The sequence below is a fragment of the Pavona decussata genome, unplaced genomic scaffold (assembly GCF_977016875.1).
Source record: "Pavona decussata unplaced genomic scaffold, jaPavDecu1.1 SCAFFOLD_15, whole genome shotgun sequence".
In the NCBI taxonomy this organism is placed as follows: domain Eukaryota; kingdom Metazoa; phylum Cnidaria; class Anthozoa; order Scleractinia; family Agariciidae; genus Pavona; species Pavona decussata.
This window is the reverse complement of record NW_028145438.1, coordinates 90,128-109,451: the sequence shown is the minus strand read 5'-3', so window position 1 is coordinate 109,451 and position 19,324 is coordinate 90,128. Positions and strand designations below refer to the sequence as shown.

The window sequence follows — 19,324 nt, the reverse complement described above, 5'->3', positions numbered from 1 at the left end:
CAAAATCACGCCAAAAGGGACAAAAGGAGACAAACGGGCCATTTGTAGTTATGTGTATTTATTTTTTTTCAGACACACCCTCGACTGAAACGCGTGTAATATCCACGCAAGCTCTAAGGTAAAACACAGGCATTTCAATGGCGACTTTGGCGAGAATGGCGATTTTAGCGCCCGAATTGAACTTGAATGACTTTATTAAAATCAATTATATCTCAATGGCTATAGACTATGACATCATGTATCCAAAAATAACTTCAAAAACCTGTCAAACCGGTGATACCGCCCATGACTGCCATAAGACAAAAATAGAGCATGACATCATTGATCAACCTGTCAAACCAGTTCATAACCTGTTGGTAAGGCTAAAATAAAATATGACGTCATCCTATAATGAGTGATCAAGACAATAGGCGGTGACGTCATCGTCGTTAATGTATGCAACCGCGTATTAATGAGAAACCACCGCGAAAAAGAGGACAAAAACATCCCCCCCCCCCCCTCACCACTGGTACTTCATGTGTCGTACTTTCCATTTCACTGACCCGGGTAATGCTATATGCAATCGTGTTGTATCCAACACCAACACAATATCTGATCAGAGTTTCCAGCAAGTTTCTGGGTGATCTTCATTTTTAAAACTAGTAGAACTACACATTTTAAAATTAAGAATAATACCCGTTCGGGGTGAGAAAAAAGAACAAGCACATACTGAATTTCCAGAGAATCAAAATGGCGGACGGTGAGTACTAAGGCCACAATGTACATTGGGACTATATACTAATCATTTTACATTAGCGTAAAGCAAACGAACTACTCCTTTTTTATCATTTTATGCAGAAATTTTGTGATAAAATTTCATTTGGATAATTTTTAAAGAACACTTCTGTAGACTGATACGCTTAAAGAACTGGATTTTAAAACTCTCCAGCACTTCATTAAGACTCTATTTCCAATTTTGTATCAGCAAATAGCTTTGAAATAAGCGTTACAATACTTATTTTGATGAAACAATACGGAAATAACAAAAAGTCTATTAATGATTAAGTGACTGTCTCTGACCACTTTATGTGAATACTATGATCACTTCCGATCAAGATGGCGGCTATTAAAAAAACAAAAAACAACAACAAAAATTACTTATAATGTCAATCAAACTTTATTTTGGTGCTGGTTCCATATCTGTAAACAGTCCACACATATCTCTGATCATTTTCCCCAAGTCTGGTACTTTCATGGCAAATTTCACAATTTCCACCAAAATCTGCACATCTTCGCATGACCAACAGGGCCAGTTAAAATTGTTGATAAACTAGCTCTAAAGCGACCGAAAAGGGTTTGTCATTGAATGCAACGACGTAGATTGAATTACATTTCTTACTCGCTGTCGGGCGTTTGGTGACTGCTTCTTCCCACCAATCAATCTTGAGTCTCCACATGCCAGATGAGCCGCTCATTTTTAAGACATTTAGTTTGCAGGTGTTTAAAACTACAAAGCGTCAAAACAGTCCGATTTGTTACACTTATTCTTTCCTCGTTTAAAGATCTTCATAGAGTCAACGCTTTTTTGTTTGGAAAACAAGTGAGTTGAATGGTAATGGACGTTAGTTTTTTTGGCAGTATTGACAGATCCAATTTGTCTACAACAGATCCCGTCACGCTTGCTAGATTTTGTACTTGATTGGTACAATTAAAAGCAAGTTAAACAGTAATGGCTTATCCGAATTTTAAGATTGAAAAATCTTTTTTCCCGCTGCGTTTCCCGCAATTTTTTTGGTTTAAAAAAAATATATGTATATTAAGTATCTTCAAAGTTCTTCTCACTCGTGTAATAAATCTCTTTTTAAACAAGCTTGCTCGAGACCGTACTGGGAGAATATCGGCCCTCGGTATCTTTTCTTTAGCTCTGTCGGTACTGTCAAGAACTCGGACCGATATTCTCCTAGTACTGTCCTCGTGCCTGGTTAACAAGATGTATTTATTCCACCACATACTGACGAAATTCCTGTGCCGCTTCTTCGTGATATGAATACAATGGCTTATGACGTTATAACATGTTATAGGTTGATTTAGCAACAGAACGGGAACGTCATCGATCTGAGGACGCGAGAGCGCGCGGAAAAGTCTGGACGCGAGTCTTTTTCGACTATCTCATGGGTATTTTCGATGCACGCGCCGTTGTTAACTGACGTTCCCGTTCTATTGCTAAAACACTACGTGAACGAGATTCCACTCCATTTTAGGGACAAAAAGACAATTACCTGTAATTAGATGTTTATATATTTCACTGCACTTAATGGAGATTCCTTCGTAGCAATGGCTCAACAAATGCCTTTTTTATTTCTGTCATATTTCTGACCTTTTCTTTCCTTTGCCGACCCCGCATGAAGTGTTCCGCAGGCTTTCAATTATGGTACTTTTTTCTTGCTTACTTAGTCCCGGTTCTGGCAAATGATGCAAGTGATAGTGATACTGATCAGGACGACAACGACGTATCTTCAGGTAACTTGATGGCTTTTTCTTCCTTTTTAGTATTACAAATACAAATGAACTACAACACGAAAGGTATGGGTGGATTGAATTGCCGCCATGTTGGTGGTAAAAACAAAAGAAAATTTGTTCCCATAGTTTGCATAAAAATGGAAGTTCACTCCTAGAGGAGAAATATCTAATTGTTCCATACCACCAACATGGCGTGCAATCAACCTATACCTGTGTCACATTATAGTAACTATAGCTCCCAAAGGCTATGCCGTGAAATGAACCACGAAAATACAAAACGACATGGCAAAATTATTGTAAAGGAAAAGCTAACAGAAAACGGTTTTGCCATCCAACATCGGACACATTTCTCTATCTTTTCTGTCATTTACATTGTTGAAAAATTTGTCAGCGTCAATCCATGGCATGACTTTCAAACTAAAAAACAGAATTTGAGTCGGTGGCGGGATCGACAAGCCAAAGAGTATTTGGTTATTGGCTTTAAAATGTTTGAAACTAAACAAACTTAACTGTCTGAGACATTTTTATGTCCGTCAAACTAAAGGACATCACCAAGCGTAAAAAGGCATAAATCCTCAATCTAGTTTCGTCGGAAATTGAGTTCCGTGGAAACTGGGTACTTCTCACCATAGTAGTTTCGTTACTATTTTAACGATTAATGCCGCTGTTTTTTTTTAAAATGCTAGAATTAATAGAAGGGGTCTTAAGATGAGTGGTGATAACGGTTAAGTTTGCCAGAGGGATTTTCGAGCGTGTCACATGTCATTACGACAAGAGTTCTCAAGGTTGTCAGTCTCGTCTGCGTCTGTGAATTTTATAATGAGCCCTCAAAAGAGGAGAATTTTCCTGTTAAGGAAACATAACCTGACGCGCCGCGTCAGGAAATTTATTTTTGGAGCGGCCATCACACAGTAGCGTGACCGTCACTGGTGTTGTGACTTCGAACAGTGGACAGCTTAATATCTCAACGTTGACATCACAGCTTCAATAACTAACAAAACAAACGATTTATAACGTCTCGACTTCGTTGACCAATCAGGTCAACAATCAGAGAGATATTTATACCATCTTGTGACGTTTCAAAATTTACTTGACTCTGAAGATGACTTCCGTTGGGGCTGTTGAATCGTCAGTCAGTCACCCCCAACAGTCCTTCTCAGGACTACACTCACCCGGATAATACATGGCTCCTAGGTTCAAACCATTTACAGACTTCAACGTTTGTATCCGTCAGGTCAGTCTTGTGATTTAAGTTGATCAAGATCTAGCTTAGCCTGCACACGTCTTAAACAAATTTTAGGATGTCACATGGGTTATTTTGAATGAATATACTTAATACTTTCAACATGGTTCCCACGGTAGGCATGTTTGGATGTAGCCGACTTTGGCTTCGGCCACGTTGAGAGGCCTAGTCCTGACTAAGCTTATTTTTCAGCTGTTTTCTTTCTGAGCTCTTCATTTACTGCTCGTTGTAGGTACTGTCTGGAATTCTCAAAGGTTTCATGAATCGGGAACATAAAGATGTCTAAACGTCAGATACATAACTGTGTACCCTTTAGCTAAACTTAGCTGGAGTTATGTTTAGTTGTAGAGAAGTGGTCAGTTAAATCCTGTGAGGAAGCTTTAAGAAACTAAAGAAGACTCCCGGTACTGTTTCCTTAGCAAGTTACTTACTGGGTATTCAACACAATGCAGAAAATATTCAACATCAATATTTATTTTGTTAACCTAGTTCCTTTAGAGGTTCTTTCGCGTGGCCCCTTGGCTGTTCAAGCCTACAACAGCGCTCTTAAAGATGGTAAAACGCACATCAAAAGAATACCCGTGATGATAATTGGGCAAGATCGAGCAGGAAAGACCAGTCTAAAGAAGTCTTTAACAGGGGAAACTTTCAGCACAACGGAAAGAAGCACAGAAGGAATAGAGACGGATCCTTCACATTTTAAAGTCTCAACAGAGATATGGAAGACAGGCGAGAGAGGAAAAAAAACTGACTACAATTCAAAGTCTTTTTTTGATCACCTCGCGGCGAAACTGATGATTCCAGACTTGAGAAAAGAGAGAAGAGATCCCAATTATTCAGAAGAATCAACACTTGCTAAGGAAACAGAGCCCCCTTATGATGAAGAATCAACAGTCACCACCGACAAAAGAGATGACACAAGAACAAGCACAAGTAACACTGAGTTTTCAGTTGAAGACTTCAGACCAACAGAGGAGGAAGCCAAGGAAAATATGTTGGTCTCAGAGCTACCGGGAGACTTGGCGACATTGGTTGCAAATTTGCTGGAAGACGATCAAACGGTCGATGAAGAGGAAGAAATATATTCAATTCTGTGGGATTTTGGCGGACAGTCAGTCTACTACACCACCCATCCAATCTTCCTGACAAAAAAGGCTATCTACCTTTTGACTTATGACTTAAGTCTTAATCCGCACGAGGAAGCCAACGTTCCTGTCAGAAAAGGATTGTACAAGATGAACGAAGAAATCAGTTACAGTAAGAGCAATCTTGACTATCTTGATTTTTGGATGTCTTCAGTTTATTCTTTGGTTCGTCCAGATGCTCCGTGTCAGGGCGCTGCTGTGTCTGACTTAACACCTACAAGATTGCCTCCAGTATTTTTAGTGTGCACTCATTCAGACCAGCCTTATCACTGCACGGATCCCAGGCAGCTGGCGCTCGAACTCTATGGATTCTTACGAGAGAAGATTTATGGTAATCACCTATTTAAGGATGTCTTTGTTGTCGACAACACAAAATCAGGAGGCAAGCAAGAGTGTCCAGAAGTTGTTCGCCTGAGGGCGGAAATACTTGCTACTGCTAAGAAGCTACCCCAGGTGAAAGAGTTTATTCCATTGAAGTGGTTGAGGTATGAAAATGAGCTGCAACTCTTGCGCAAAGACGGCTTCAAGTGGATTCCTTTGGAGAAAGCTAGAAAAGTTGCTTCAGTTAAGTGCGCAATAAATGACCATGACCAGTTAAGGACAGTGTTGGACTTTCTACATGATCAGAGAATTTTGATTAATTTCAGTGAAACGCCAGAGTTGGAGGCTATGGTGATTTTGGACCCCCAGTGGCTCATTGATGTCCTCAAGAAGGTAATTACTGTTAAAAGATACGAGCACTCAGACGAAAACGTTGAAGAGCTGTGGGTTAAGCTCGAGAAGACTGGAATACTGGATGAACGACTGCTGTATCATGCATGGGGACCCCTGCTTGAAAGCCAAGTAACCTGCCAAAGCCTCATTGCAATAATGGAAAGATTTAGCTTGCTCTGTTCCTGGCCTCACCTAGACACAAACAAACAGTACCTTGTACCATCGATGTTGATGTCTCCTCCGACAGAGGACGTCCTTGAGCTTCTTGCTTCTGTGCAAATTCCTCCACTTTTTGTGAGGTTCGAATCTGGTCGAGTGCCTCCAGGCCTGTTTTCCCGACTAATTCTGCAAGTTTACAAGTGGTGCAAGGAGGAGTGGGAAAGCATGCTGAATCCTGAACTGTTCCATAATTTTGCACTGTTTCACATACTTCCTGACCGAGGAACGTTTGTTACTTTTCTCTGCCATTCCTCGTCTATCGAAGTCGTCCTTCACAATGGAAGTGATGCTGTTGAGGTGGAAGCGGTAGGGCTTAGCCATGTCCAATTTGACGCTACCATAAGCCGTGATATCCATGGCAAACTGAAACTGATTCTGGAGTGCATGCGGCTGGAATTTGGCTGGCTAAAAAACATGCGCTACGAAATGTGTGTGTGCTGTCCAGTTTGTTCTCAAAAGAGTTCTGTCAAATGCCGCGCTCATGAAGTACGTGGTTGCGAGTGCCTACATTTTTTGTCAGAAATGGAATTGCAGAAGGTCCAATACTGCACCAGGGGTGGCCTTAGGGATTGCAGGATTCGCACGAAGATGTTTGAACCTTGGTTCTCATTTTCATGTGCAAAAGAGGACAGGATTTCAGTTAAACAGGTTGGTTTAATCTCTATAGTAGAAAAAAATTATGGTAATTGTACCTCGTCGCCATAGTTACGTAACACGTTTTGACTGTTTGTTCATCACTTAGCTGACGTATCAGATGAAATAGTTTTTGTATATATATATCAATGGTAATCGTGAAAACGGTAGTTACACTTCATATTCTGGTATTCGCGGAAAGACACAACTTTATCTTTAAGGTCGTGCGAATAATGCCGAGAAATCTGTAAATCGTGAAACGTAACAAAGGTAAAACAAAACGTAAAGGAAGATTTACAATGTATCATTTTTCCCTTACAGGAGCAAGCTGCTACTGGACTTAGTATCGATGAAAGAAGCATCGTTCCTTTCAAGGACGGTAGGCTATTTTTAAATTTATTTTTCAAACATTCAATGGAATATAACGGCAATGTTTTATACCGACCTTTTAACCCCTGTCTTCTGCAACTATTTGACCTGGCAGCATTTTTCGTACGTTTTCGTTCAATTTTTACTCTAAGACTTTCAAGTTCCGTTAAGAATGCCTAGGGAGAAATACTCTGTTGTATTTATTTATTTATTTAACTTTATTTATCTACGGGTGAATTATCAGGCCCCGGTTGTTCAAAGAGTGCCTAGGGAGAAATATTCTGTTATATTTATTTATTTATTTATTTATTTATTTATTTATTTATTTATTTATTTATTTATTTATTTATTTATTTAACTTTATTTATCCACGGGTAAAACATCAGGCCCCGGTTGTTCAAAGAGCGGATAAGTCTTATCTTATGAAAATGCCGTGTGAATTAATTAATCATTATCGAAGAGGAAACCTCTACAGCCGGATTTGAAACTAGCAAGAGATTGTGCTTGCCGCAGATTGATAGGTAAGCTGTTCCACAGCAACGCACCACTGTAGCTGAAACTGTTTTTTAGAAAATTGCTGCGGGGGAGTGGGACAGCTAGTTTGCCCTCACAACTCCTAAGAGAATAGGTAGGTATTGTACTACCATTAGTAAACATTGATTTCAAATAACCAGGGGCGAGACCATTGAGAGATTTATAGACCATGGTGACTGTTTTTAGATCACGTTGAAGTTAAAGTTTTTGTCAGCCAAGTCTAAAGAGATCATCCGCATTGGCATCATATGAAGAAGAGGTTAAAATACGTGCAGCGCGATTCTGTAGTTTTTGTAGTTTAATAGAAAGAGATTTATTGCAATTCCCCCATACGACACTCGGTAATCGAAATGAGGTTGAACTAAAGTATTATAGATGCATAGGAGCGTTTCGAAAGGAACAAAAGACCCATTTCTCTTTAAGATGCCAATGCAGGAAGTAATTTTTTTGGAAATATGTTCGATATGTATGTTCCAAGTTAAGTTTTCGTCTATATATACTCCAAGAGATTTCGTAAATTCTACTTGTTTTATGGAATTACCGTCGATAGTAAAGGACGGGAGTCTGTTAAAAGTATTTAACCTTTGCCTTGAACCAATCAACATAAACTCGGTCTTTGACCTATTAAGAGTGAGATTATTTGCCGTTAACCATTCAGTAATTTTATTTAGATCATCGTTCATATTTTCTTCTAGATGCGCAACGTCGTTACTGGCAAAGGTCAAATGAGTATCGTCCGCATACATTCTAGGATGTGCGTTAACAAGACAGTTCAGTAGATCGTTTATGTAGAGTAGAAAAAGAAGAGGTCCAAGGATAGTACCTTGAGGAATACCGCAAGTTAAAGGTTGGCTATCAGAGAGAGAGAGCCATTTACAAAGCATTTCTGCATACGATTATCCAAATAGGATTTAAACCAATTAGACGAGTTGCTTCCGACACCAAAAGCCTTTAATTTAGATAGCAAAATAGAATGATCGACGGTGTCGAAAGATTTCTTCAAATCAAGAAAAATTACTGCATTAACATTACCTTTATCTATATTAAAAGCTCAATTATCTGTGGCTTCGAGCAAGGCAGTAGCAGTGGAATGAAGGGAACGAAACCCTGACTGATTACAGGAAATCAGATTATTTACAGTTAAATATTCGTAAAATTGATTGTATACGATTCGCTCAAAGACCTTAGCCACAACAGGGATAATAGAAATAGGGCGGTAACTATTTAAATCGGAACGTTCTCCCTGTTTAAATAAAGAAATTACTTTTGTGGATTTCCATTCAGTAGGAAAGACACCGGATACAATAGATCATTTAAAGATAGCACAAAGAGAACTTGCGATTAGATCAGCACACTCTCGAAGAAGTCGTGCCGAGATTTTATCTAGGCCCGTCGCTTTAGATTTACAAAGTTTAGATAATAAAGAAAAGACTGTTGAGCAGTCAGTGGTTTTGAGTTCGAATCTATGTTCAGTATCCATAACATAATCTAGGTAAGATGGAGTGTTTCCATTCTGCTGGATTGCATTGATAAGTTTCACTCCAATACTAGAAAAATGATCATTAAAAGCAGACGAAAGTTCCCGAGGATCGTTAATGCTAGTGTTATCTAATTTAATCTCTCTAACAGAAGAGCTGTGGATTTTTCTCGAAGGAAGTTCGTTAATTATTCGCCAAGTCAAACGGGAATTACCTTCGCTTTCACGCAACGCATTTTTGAAGAATTGTTCCTTGGCTTGTTTGATTTCATTGTTTACAGCGTTGCGACATTTTTTAAACATCAACCAATCACATGCATTTCCGGAACGAATGGCCTTCACTTTGAGAACATCTTTATAATGCATTTTTTCTTCAGCTGAGGTGTGATCCAGGGTGATTTAGATGCCCGAATGCGTTTTGTGCGCAGTGGGGCGTGCTTATCAACGCATTGGAAAAATAAATCTTTCCAAGTGTCCCACATAACGCTTGGGTCATCATAACTGTTTACCTCCCAATCTTGTGTTGAAAATCAAGGCGAAACCTTGCGGAGTCGAAATTGCTGAATTTCCTATGAGTTAAGGTAGAATGACCTTTAGGTGAATTGATGGAAATCTTACGGAAAGTATAAACGAGACTATGGTCACTTAGACTTACATGGGACTCACCAGCGGAAACAATATTATTCTGACAATTTGTAAGAATAACATCAATCAGAGTAGAAGATGTGTTAGTAATGCGAGTTGGACCATCTATAAGTTGGTAAAGATTATAAATATCAAAAATATTTGTTAATAACACTGTGTTGATATCAGGTTGCGGAGAGGCCAAATTACAGTTAAAGTCATCCATTAAGTAAAACTCAACGTTCTCCGTGTCAAGCTTGCCGACAAAAGATTCAAAATGAGAAAATATCTCAGTCGATGAATTAGGAGGCCTATTGCCTGATTTCATACCGTGGGGGTCTGGGTACAAGTCTGTGTATTATGGGATATGGGACTCAACACCCACATAGCCAGAAAGAGCACATCGAACTTTACAACATCCTCAAGTTTGGTGTTAATCAAGCTAATATTAGGCGAGATACAGCCATTCAAAAACTTAAAAAATTTACTTAGAAATGTATGGAACGCCGGACAAGACGGACGATTTGTCCTTAGTAAATTTTTTAAGTTTTTGAATGGCTGTATCTCACCTAATATTAGCTTGATTAACACCAAACTTGAGGATGTTGTAAAGTTCGATGTGCTCTTTCTGGCTATGTGGGTGTTGAGTGCCATAACCCATAATACACAGACTTGTACCCAGACCCCCACGGTATGAAATCAGGCAATACCGGGTGGCAAGAAGAAAGGGTTTAGATCGAGGTTTACGAATCTCGATGCATACGTTTTCTGGGTGTATATCACTTAGATCAGGGCGTAAAGGGAAATTTATATTAGATTGAACATAGATGCAAACTTCCCCACCAGATCGACCGTTATGTTCACGATCGCGGCGAATGATATCATAACCAGGAATGTAAACTTCGTCGTCGCTCACAGAATCATCAAGCCTCGTCTCATTAATAGGTCGAAGAGCAAAACTCTCAGCTCGTCAATGTGTTTCGGCAAGCTTGCAATATTTAAGGAGGCTAATTTAAAGCCACGCATTGAAGGTAAAAAGGCAGAAGACTCACGAGACAGATTCGAATTCTCTTCCACTACAGATATTTCATCAGTCCTAGAGGACACGTAAGAGAAATTAAAATTTTCTTCGGCTGCAGGGGTTTGATCGGCTCTCCTGGAAATAGGAGTTCAGTGCGTTGAGCTATTATCTAAGGCATTCACAAAGTTTCTAAAAAGGATGTTATTACCTTTTTCATTCAGATGTAGTCCGCTCCTATTTAGACAATTTCTGTCAATGTTTTGATGCTTAATCATTCTCCAGTCATTTTGATTGCAGTATTTCGAAAGGCGCTTGTTAACAGCTTTCACAGCATCATTTGGAACATTGTCTGATCTCGACACCAGCTCCGATAGGATAACTTCGGCGTTAGATTCCATTTCGATTTTCCTGGCAAGGTCCACAATGTTCTCAGCTACTACAGTTGGAGAATGGTCACGTAGGTCATTCTTTCCTACATAGAGAATGATCTGTTGAGGGCTCTTGTAAAAAGTAGGCATTAGGTAGTGCTTCATGTCGTTGGTGGTTGCGCCAGGGAAAGATTTAACAACCACGCGATGGCCGACTTTCCTACCCAGCTTCCGTCCCTGTATTTGTTTTATCACAGAGTAACCCACCAAGACAGTTGTAAATGACTGATCTGCATCACTGGGAGGTGTAATATCTTTCTCTGAATCCTCGCCTTGTATGCCTTGTCTAGAAACACCAGAACATCACGTGTTATTTCGCAAAACCGTAACACCAACCACCTGAAGATGAGATTAATGCTTATTACCAGACCTCATCTTCTAACTGGTGCGATCAGACTCTAGTTTCGTTTTCCAGTGAGAAATACGAAAAAAAAAGTAGCAAGGGACACACAACAGAAAAAAAAGAAGGCTGTTTTAATTGACCCTGGTAGCAGGTGTACTTGTGTTCCAAGGTGCTCTTGGCTCTTGAACTGTTTTTGGTTTTAGTGCATGCGAAAAAATGGTATCGTACCATTTACAATCGGAATTCTAACCTGAATTTGTTATTAGGAAGAAGAGTTCAATAAATCCAAGAAAAAAGAGAAACTAGGACATTATATTTTTGTCAACAGAAATCTTTTGAAAGAATGCAAACGATACTTGGTTTCTTATTCCTTTTTTTTTTAACTTTTTACCACCGATTTCATTGATACGCGACCCTCGAATAAAAACTCCCGGGAGCATTTGGCGATTCGCTTCCGTCAATCATGCGCTCCTTATATGGTGTTATAGGAATGCCGCTCTTATTTTAAAAAAAATATGGCGGCCACTGTGTAGACTGTTCGGTCGTTGTCGAGTGGTGTATTTGCTCGTGCAGGGGTTGAGCATCGATTGATGGAAGCCACACGGACTGTCTTTCCTCTCTTGCGTACTGAACTGAGCCATCCCTGTATTTTATCTTCGTACACTCCTGGATATTACTCAATTAACTTCAATTACTCTCCTTATAAACAATACGTCATGTGCTGTAAATGATAAAGACGATAAATGTCATTTGCTGCATGCTTGTTTATTTATGCCGATTTATGCTATTCTTTTTTAATTTTTTTTTTCACCTACCGTCCATATTTTGTCTTGCTTTTCCCGTACGGGCTGGGTAATCAACCGTGGAGGTATTTCTGTATTTTTTCCGAATTTTCTTCACAAATGTCAACCCCACTTTCAGAAGTCTTGCTATAGCCATCGCGCTCAACCCCTGCACGAGCAAAATGCACCACTCGCCAACGTAAACTTGAAGAATAAAAAGCAACCATGTCGAACAAACAGGCTACACAGTGGCCGCCATATTTTTGAAAACAACAGCGGCGTCCCTATAACACCATATAAGGAGCGCATGATTGACGGAAGCGAATCGCCAAATGCTCGAGGGAGTTTTTATTCGAGGGTCGCGTATCAATGAAATCGGTGGCAACCTTGTAAAATAGTATTTATTTGATTTTTGTTTTGAAGGAACGGATAGAGCACCACTTGCTCTCCCCGCTGGCGTTCTTGATTCCATTGAGTCTCAGTCATGTGATGCTAAGGAAGTTGTTGTTCGGCTACAAGAATGTATGCAGTTGAATCAAACTACACTTGAAAATCCAGATCCTGAGGCGAAACGCTGGATCCGATGTCTTGCCAATGCTGCGAAATCTGAAAGAAGGATGGACGTAGTAAAACACTTGAGGACGATTGCTCCTGCCGGCACTACTGGTGAGTTAACAATGCATAGCTAGATCATAGAAGTAGGTCCCTTAAAGTTGATTATTTTACCTTTCATGATAGATAAATCCAATACCGGATTTGAAGCTCACCGCCGTATTATGACAAGTGTACGTTTTGCGAACAATTTCTCTTTTTTCTGAAAGATACATTATAAACGCGGTCCTGGCCTTCTTGGCGATATTCCGTGGTAGAGGCCCGGGGTAAATGATAACAACTGCAAGGGTAAAGTCCTTAGAATTTATCCACACTCCAAGAAATGTGTCAGTCAAGTGCAATATTCCTCAAATGTCTTGAGCCACATTGTAATTGACACTGGTGATCGCTCCTTGATGACACAATTTAAGCATTCCGCTGTGCCAAGAACACTAAGTCCAATTAATCAGAGTTATAACTTAAATTTCGCTCTGTTTGCTTTCTATTACTATGCTTCAAGCCAACTTAATTGTGGTAATTTTACTACCAAGGAGAGAAAAAATAATCCATGTGTTGGCTAACCAAAACAGCATATGCATGCGTATTCCAAATACTTCCACCATTTATCTCAATCTGCAAACTAATACCCAAACCATGCGTGCAAATTGTCCAGGCTCCTGAGTACTTTTTGTATCGTCTATTGAAACTGCTGTTTGTCTAAACCAGGCCCTTTGTTGCCGGAAGACCTTGATGTTGGATGCATCCCATTCAAGCAGAGAATGGAATTAACATTTTCTCTTGGTGGTAAGTGCGACAGTGTGCTACAGAATCCTGTATTACTGAATTCCAAGAAGTTTCTTCTTCAAGAAGGAAAGTTAAAATTATATTATTACCATGTAAGAGATTCCATCAAGAAGTTCCGTTTTATTTTTAAGTAGAACTAACTGTAATTAGTAGTCAAGTTCTTTTGCCCCCGGATTTGCTATTGTCTGAAATAACTATCCGCGCTCCTTCCTTTTGGGTCTTTTCTTTTAGGGCTTTCAGTTTTAATGTATAAATTTAATGTTTTTAATAGTTTTTCATTTGTGAAGTCTCAATAAAATTATCAAAAACAATAATAATAAAAAACCTTGGAATATGATAAATCTTATCGATTAGCATTGTCATGGAAATGGTCTTGGCCTATTCCGAGTTAATTTTGCCGATCACTGCATGAGTTAAAACTGGCATTTCATAGTTTCATGAATAAATGAAAGCAAAGTGGCAACAAAATAGAAAGATAAAGTCGACTTCGAATTTGAAATAACACATACTTTACATAACTCAAACTATCCGTGAATCGTTTTTCTTTCAGGTGGAGATGAATGGAAATGGCTTGCAGAGAAGCTTGGCATGTCTTACAACCAGATCCGCTTCCTTGACAAGAGAGCCACCAACCCTTGTGATGTTGTCCTTAACCTTATGGCGCAACACCGCTGTTTCCGTGTTGGAGAACTCTACGACAAGTTAGTGGAAAGTGAGCTTCCAGGATCAGCTGACTTACTATAAATAGTACGCTGTACGCTTAACATTTTTATTTTAATATTTCAATATTGGAAAAAAACTCTTTGAGAAGACAACACACAAATTTTCTGTTAAATTTAAATATGTACTAGAACTATTATTCGTCCAAGATTGTTTACGACACCTTTTTAAGGTTTTTCTTAAAGCTAAGCAGCAGATTTTATTTGTACATATGTTGAAATAGTTACCAAAAGTGTTAATCTAACATAGTTTTTGAGAAGTGGTTCTCACTGGTCTTGGTGGATTTACAATACAAGAAATGTGACTACAGCTGCCGTCATGTAGGCGATAGACAGACCGCTTCGGTTTCTGTAGTTCTTGTTATTAACCCTATCTTAGGAGATCTATCATGATTTACCAAAAACAAATTGTAGGGCTGCAAAAAGAGCCAACAACCAGTAATGTCAACTAACGAGTACCTAGTGTACAGTTCGGCCATCCGATCTTTAATCAGCCGCTAGGAAAAAGAAAAAATGGCTGCGTAAGTGAACTTCTTTTTATTGTGTGCCATGAAGTGAAACAAAAAAGAAATAGAAAAAAAACACCATTTGTTTAGAATTGGCTTTTTGTAGTACAGGTAGTTTGATCATGTTTGTTTATCATGTACCATAAAGTGAAAAAAAAATTGTTTAGGATTATCTACTGGTATTACTGTTACGCAGTGTGAGAGGCAGTTTGTTAATCGTCTGTTTTCACTGCGCTCCTGAAGGTTTTCGAAGCTACTCGTGTAATTTTTTAGTAACATTGTGTATGGAAACACGAAATTGACATACATGATTATATAAGAGCCGGGCTTGTCAGGTCTGTACAGGCCTGCAAATGATCCCCAATTTGAGCCGCAAACGATCCCCGATCGCCTCACCATAAATGTTTTTTTCTTAATAACACCAGTCGTTATGTTAAACTATCTGCATGCAAATTTCACAACTTTAAATGATGTAGCAACTTTAAATGATGTAGCAGCTCAGTGCAACAGAACAATTTGCTTATATACTGGAACATGAGTTTTCGTTAGATAGTGGCGTATCATTGAGTAGTAAAGCTATAATTTTTACTAAACGAGTTCTCCAATTAACTTTAATTATCTTAAGAAATTAACTGAGCCTTGCGGTGCACTCTGAGGCCTCAAATGTAATAAATGTCCCTAAATGTAATAAAGGTCCTAAGTGTAATAACTTTCGGCCCTAAATGTAATAAAGGTCTAGAATGTAATACATGTTCTGCTCCACATGAAATCACACTGATAAATATGTAAGATTTAACTGCATTTATTATACAAAAGCAAGAAGGCCAAAATTTATCCCAATTACATTATTTTTACCTTGAATACTCAGAACCCACTGAAATAAAAGCCTTACATGAAGTGTCGCATATGCCATTTTAATCTGCACGTCCTATTCTACAGGGGCCAAAAGCAACACTAGTTAGGCAGTAACAACAGAAATAGTAAATTTTAACTAAGGCCTTTTTAATTTAGATTTTTCACCTTGTGATCTCTTTGAGAACGAATGGATGCGAAAAATGTCACACGGGAACCCGAGTGTAAACTGTACCGCGCTTCAATGGCCTGTTAGCTTGAGGTCAAGTCTGTCTTATGTCTTTAATTGTTTCTGCCGAGTCTTTCCCTTTGTGGCTAAAATTTTTACATAAAAAAGTGCTTTTGACTTCATTTCTCTAGTTTTCTTTAAAGCAGGGTTCGTAAGGTCATAGAAAAATCGCTTGTGGAATTTGAGAATGTAATTTTATAGGCCTGGAAAATCGCGGAATTGGGCGGATCATGAGAAGTCATTGAAAGTAATGTCCCTGCTACAAAATGAAAGTAAGAAAGTTAGTAAAACAGTTTATTAGTGATTTTCCATATAAGCTTCAGCACTATTTTTGATAAATGAGTCACAGAATAGTCTGCGAAAATAAGCTTCCAAACACTACAATCTAATCCAACTTAAGAATTTGACTGTTTAAACACAAACACTATTTGCAAAAGGTATTATTAATTTGAAAAAAAAAATGAAGTGATAAGAAGCGTTCGCTAATGGTCTGATAACCATTGACTTCTCGTGCTCTTGTGCATATAGGAATCTGGCCACTTCGAGCGTTCTTTGATAGAATCCATAATACCAGCAGATCTCCACCCCGCTAAATCAATGCTTTTTCCTTTCTGGAGTTGGGGCAAAAATAATGAAAATTAAGGTCGAGGAAATTAACGCACTACCAAATTAATGACGCGGAAATTAACGCAAATTTTTCGGAAATTCGCATTAATTTCCCATTATTTGAGTAGCACAATGAAGCATGATCGTTTTAACAGTTGTATGCTGCTACCATAAGATATTGGCAAAATAAATTAAAGCGAAAATTAGTAAAGGAAGGGGAATTTTGGCCATTTGCCTGACTAATGACATCATCACTATTCATTCATTAAATACATGAGGTCAAACCGTGATAGGACTCAGACAATGACCTTTATTACATTTAAGGCCAAAAGTTATTACATTTAGGACCTTTATTACAGTTAGGGCCGAAAGTTATTACACTTAGGACCATTATTACATTTAGGGACATTTATTACATTTGAGGCCTCAACAACTCTGCCTGCTCAGTTCTTAATTCACTTTTTGCTTGTTGTAGTATATAGTCCTTGTGTAACCGTTAGTAACTATATATTAGTGAAAGTGTAAAGGCCTGGCTAAAACATTCCAACATAGATGTAAAACATATATTGGTCTATCAAAGTTGGAACGTTAAGCATCCCATGTCAGCTTATCTTAAAACCAAGTTTTTCTCTAAGATGAATGTTGCCGTGGCAAGTCTGACATTGTCATCCAATGTTGGACTACGTATTATCTGATCCAACAATGTTAACTGGTTAAGAACGACGTTTAGCCCTGTCTTAAGGTAGCGTAGTTAGCTGTTAAACGTTCAAATCTAAAACAAATGTAAACAGACAACAATAATTGTTCTGTAAGAGGTTACAGAAAACTCGCTACCGGTAAATATTATTTGCTACAGTTTTAGTGGAAACTAGGGTAGTTTCAAGTCAAGTTCCAAATTTATTTTTGCTACTATAACTGAAATTACAAGTTTAATAGTGATATAGGTGGCGAGGAAGCCTATGATAAGCCGCGAGGCTTTAAAATAATGGGCTCCCTCTTTCATATATTAGTATAAATCTACTAATGTTCTATCACGAATGCCGTTCTCTGATTGGCTACGCTACTCGCTATCTATTCTGTGATAGATAGTGAGTAGCGGTTTTCAACAAAATGGCGGCTGCTTCCTCGCGTTTTCGAAGTGTCTGCGATGAGGATATCAATAATTTACTTGTTTAGTTTTGCGACTAGTAGATTTATACTAAAACAATTAGATTATTCGCTCTCGATTTCTATGCGTGATAGCTGATTCGGGCTACGCCCCCATCAGCTATCACGCGATAGAAATCTCGAGCTCATAATCTAATTGTTAATTATTCACAATTTAACAGTAGAATAATGAAAGTATCAATGGCAGATTAGAAATAGAACAGAGCCAAGACATTAATTTCAATTACCTTTATATGTTTAAAGTATAATGGGGCTAAAAAGAAGTGAAAATTGAAAAAGTGAAAAAAAAAAAAATATATAAGTTTACGTTAAGGGGAATGCTTTCAGTTTATATATGGTAGTATGGCAGTATATATGAAATAGCGATCGGTTAGGTAGCTATATAATTACAGTCTTTTGATATATATAGGACCCTTTTTTGAGATCGTTGAAGTCAGATAGCTCACGTAGTTTTCCCCTGTTTCTCCTGTCGGAGCCTAACCTCAAAAAGGGTCAAATTTTTTACGATAAAATAAGGAAGAGTGATAAAAGGAGTGAACACTGTAAAACTTGTTCGAGTGATTTTATTTGGTCATATTATTTGTTGAAAATGTGGAGAATATATGGACATAGAACTCGGAACTCTCGTTAATCATTCCTCATATTCAGAATGGCCTTGCCTTTTTGCAAAGGCGGCATGTTTCAAGAAATGTTGATCGAAATGCACTTGTTGCAGACGTTCTGTTTGAGCAAAGAAAAAATTCGTTTGCAAGGAAAACTGAAAAAACTTCGTTTGCAATTTGAGCTCCTCGGAAGCTTCTTCAGATGGGCCCACAAGTGTCGGAAAAGTCAACTTTGCAAAATAATTTTATATTTAATCGACTATCGTAGTTAACTGTTAATCGGCGGCGAAACGAGGAGCTTTTGTTCACACAAGCAGCCTGATTTTGGAACTAATTTTCACCACCAGTGCGCGCGATAAAAATCAGTCTTGAAAACGGACTACGCTTCAAGTTGGCTTGGATAAATTTTGCTCGCGAAATTGGCCGACTTATTTTGCCTTCCAGAAGTGCTGGTAAAAAAATGTAATATAAATGTTTTTAATTCTGTTCAAGCAGTTTCGTATCATACTTAGTAATATTAACTTAAGATTAGCCAGATTCTGTTTTAACCCCATTTTGATCTAAATGAGTAACCTGCCAGCGCTTTGAAATAGTGGACTGCTCCATTTGGTGTGAACTGGTAAACTTCTCTATATTTTACTTTAAAAAAATGTTGGTTATTTTTTTTTTGTTTTTTCGTTTTTTTTTGTTTTACTGTTTCCTTTGTTCTGCGTAGGCCGGTACACCTCGTCAATCTCGCTGCAGGCGGCCAAAAAGAGCTTTGTATGTTAGAAATTATGCTTGTATGATTTATCCAAGCTAACTCCCAAGCCAGCTGAGTTGTCCATAGGATTTGCCAAATAATTCTTGTTAAAATACAAGATCTGCCGCCTTTAACGTGTTTAGTGATGTTGTTAGGAAGATAGCATAGCCGCATTTAGTGCATGTTAAATTTTAGTTTCTCTTTCACGCTCAATTATATCAGGTCGTGCAATACTGTAGGTTTGAAGAGATTAAAACCTTTTTGTATTAATGTTTGCCTCTTTATATCATAGCGCTGTACTTCTAAGGAGCGAGGGAAGGGGGAGAGGGGTGGGGAGTAAAGGTTACATGTGTCATGATTGACACTTATAAAAGTTTCCATTTGTCTGTCACTTTATAACAGGGAAGATATTGTGGGAGCAGGGATGGCGCAGTGGTGAGAGCACTCGCCTCCCACCAATGTGACCCGGGTTCGA

The 19,324-nt window shown here is 38.5% G+C and overlaps 2 protein-coding genes, 1 long non-coding RNA gene and 1 pseudogene across 8 annotated transcripts in view; 2 read left to right on the top strand and 2 right to left on the bottom strand.

The window, feature by feature from the left end:
- The window catches only part of LOC146487521 (uncharacterized), a 169,459-nt gene extending 153,725 nt beyond the window's left edge, over positions 1-15,734 (top strand). For 2 of the 5 annotated variants that reach the window (XM_085084144.1, XM_085084137.1), the window contains exons 6-11: positions 2,434-2,499; positions 4,232-6,468; positions 6,775-6,832; positions 12,455-12,697; positions 13,349-13,426; positions 13,977-15,734. In XM_085084144.1, coding sequence (XP_084940270.1) covers positions 2,434-2,499; positions 4,232-6,468; positions 6,775-6,832; positions 12,455-12,697; positions 13,349-13,426; positions 13,977-14,170 — 2,876 coding nt within the window. In that variant the 3' untranslated portion in view covers positions 14,171-15,734. The remainder of the gene's footprint in view (positions 1-2,433; positions 2,500-4,231; positions 6,469-6,774; positions 6,833-12,454; positions 12,698-13,348; positions 13,427-13,976) is intronic. The other 3 variants (XM_085084163.1, XM_085084162.1, XR_014856832.1) reach the window with 3 other exon arrangements.
- LOC146487517 (caspase-3-like) overlaps positions 1-19,324 on the top strand; it is a 165,602-nt gene that overhangs the window by 82,028 nt on the left and 64,250 nt on the right. The gene's annotated exons all lie outside the window — the stretch shown is intronic.
- On the bottom strand, positions 8,485-12,188 carry LOC146487522 (uncharacterized; annotated as a pseudogene).
- LOC146487519 (uncharacterized) overlaps positions 14,126-19,324 on the bottom strand; it is a 31,969-nt gene continuing 26,770 nt past the window's right edge. Inside the window, exons 2-3 of the long non-coding RNA XR_014856887.1 lie at positions 14,227-18,271; positions 14,126-14,185 (exon numbers count right to left, since the gene is read on the bottom strand). This is a non-coding gene — a long non-coding RNA (uncharacterized LOC146487519). The remainder of the gene's footprint in view (positions 14,186-14,226; positions 18,272-19,324) is intronic.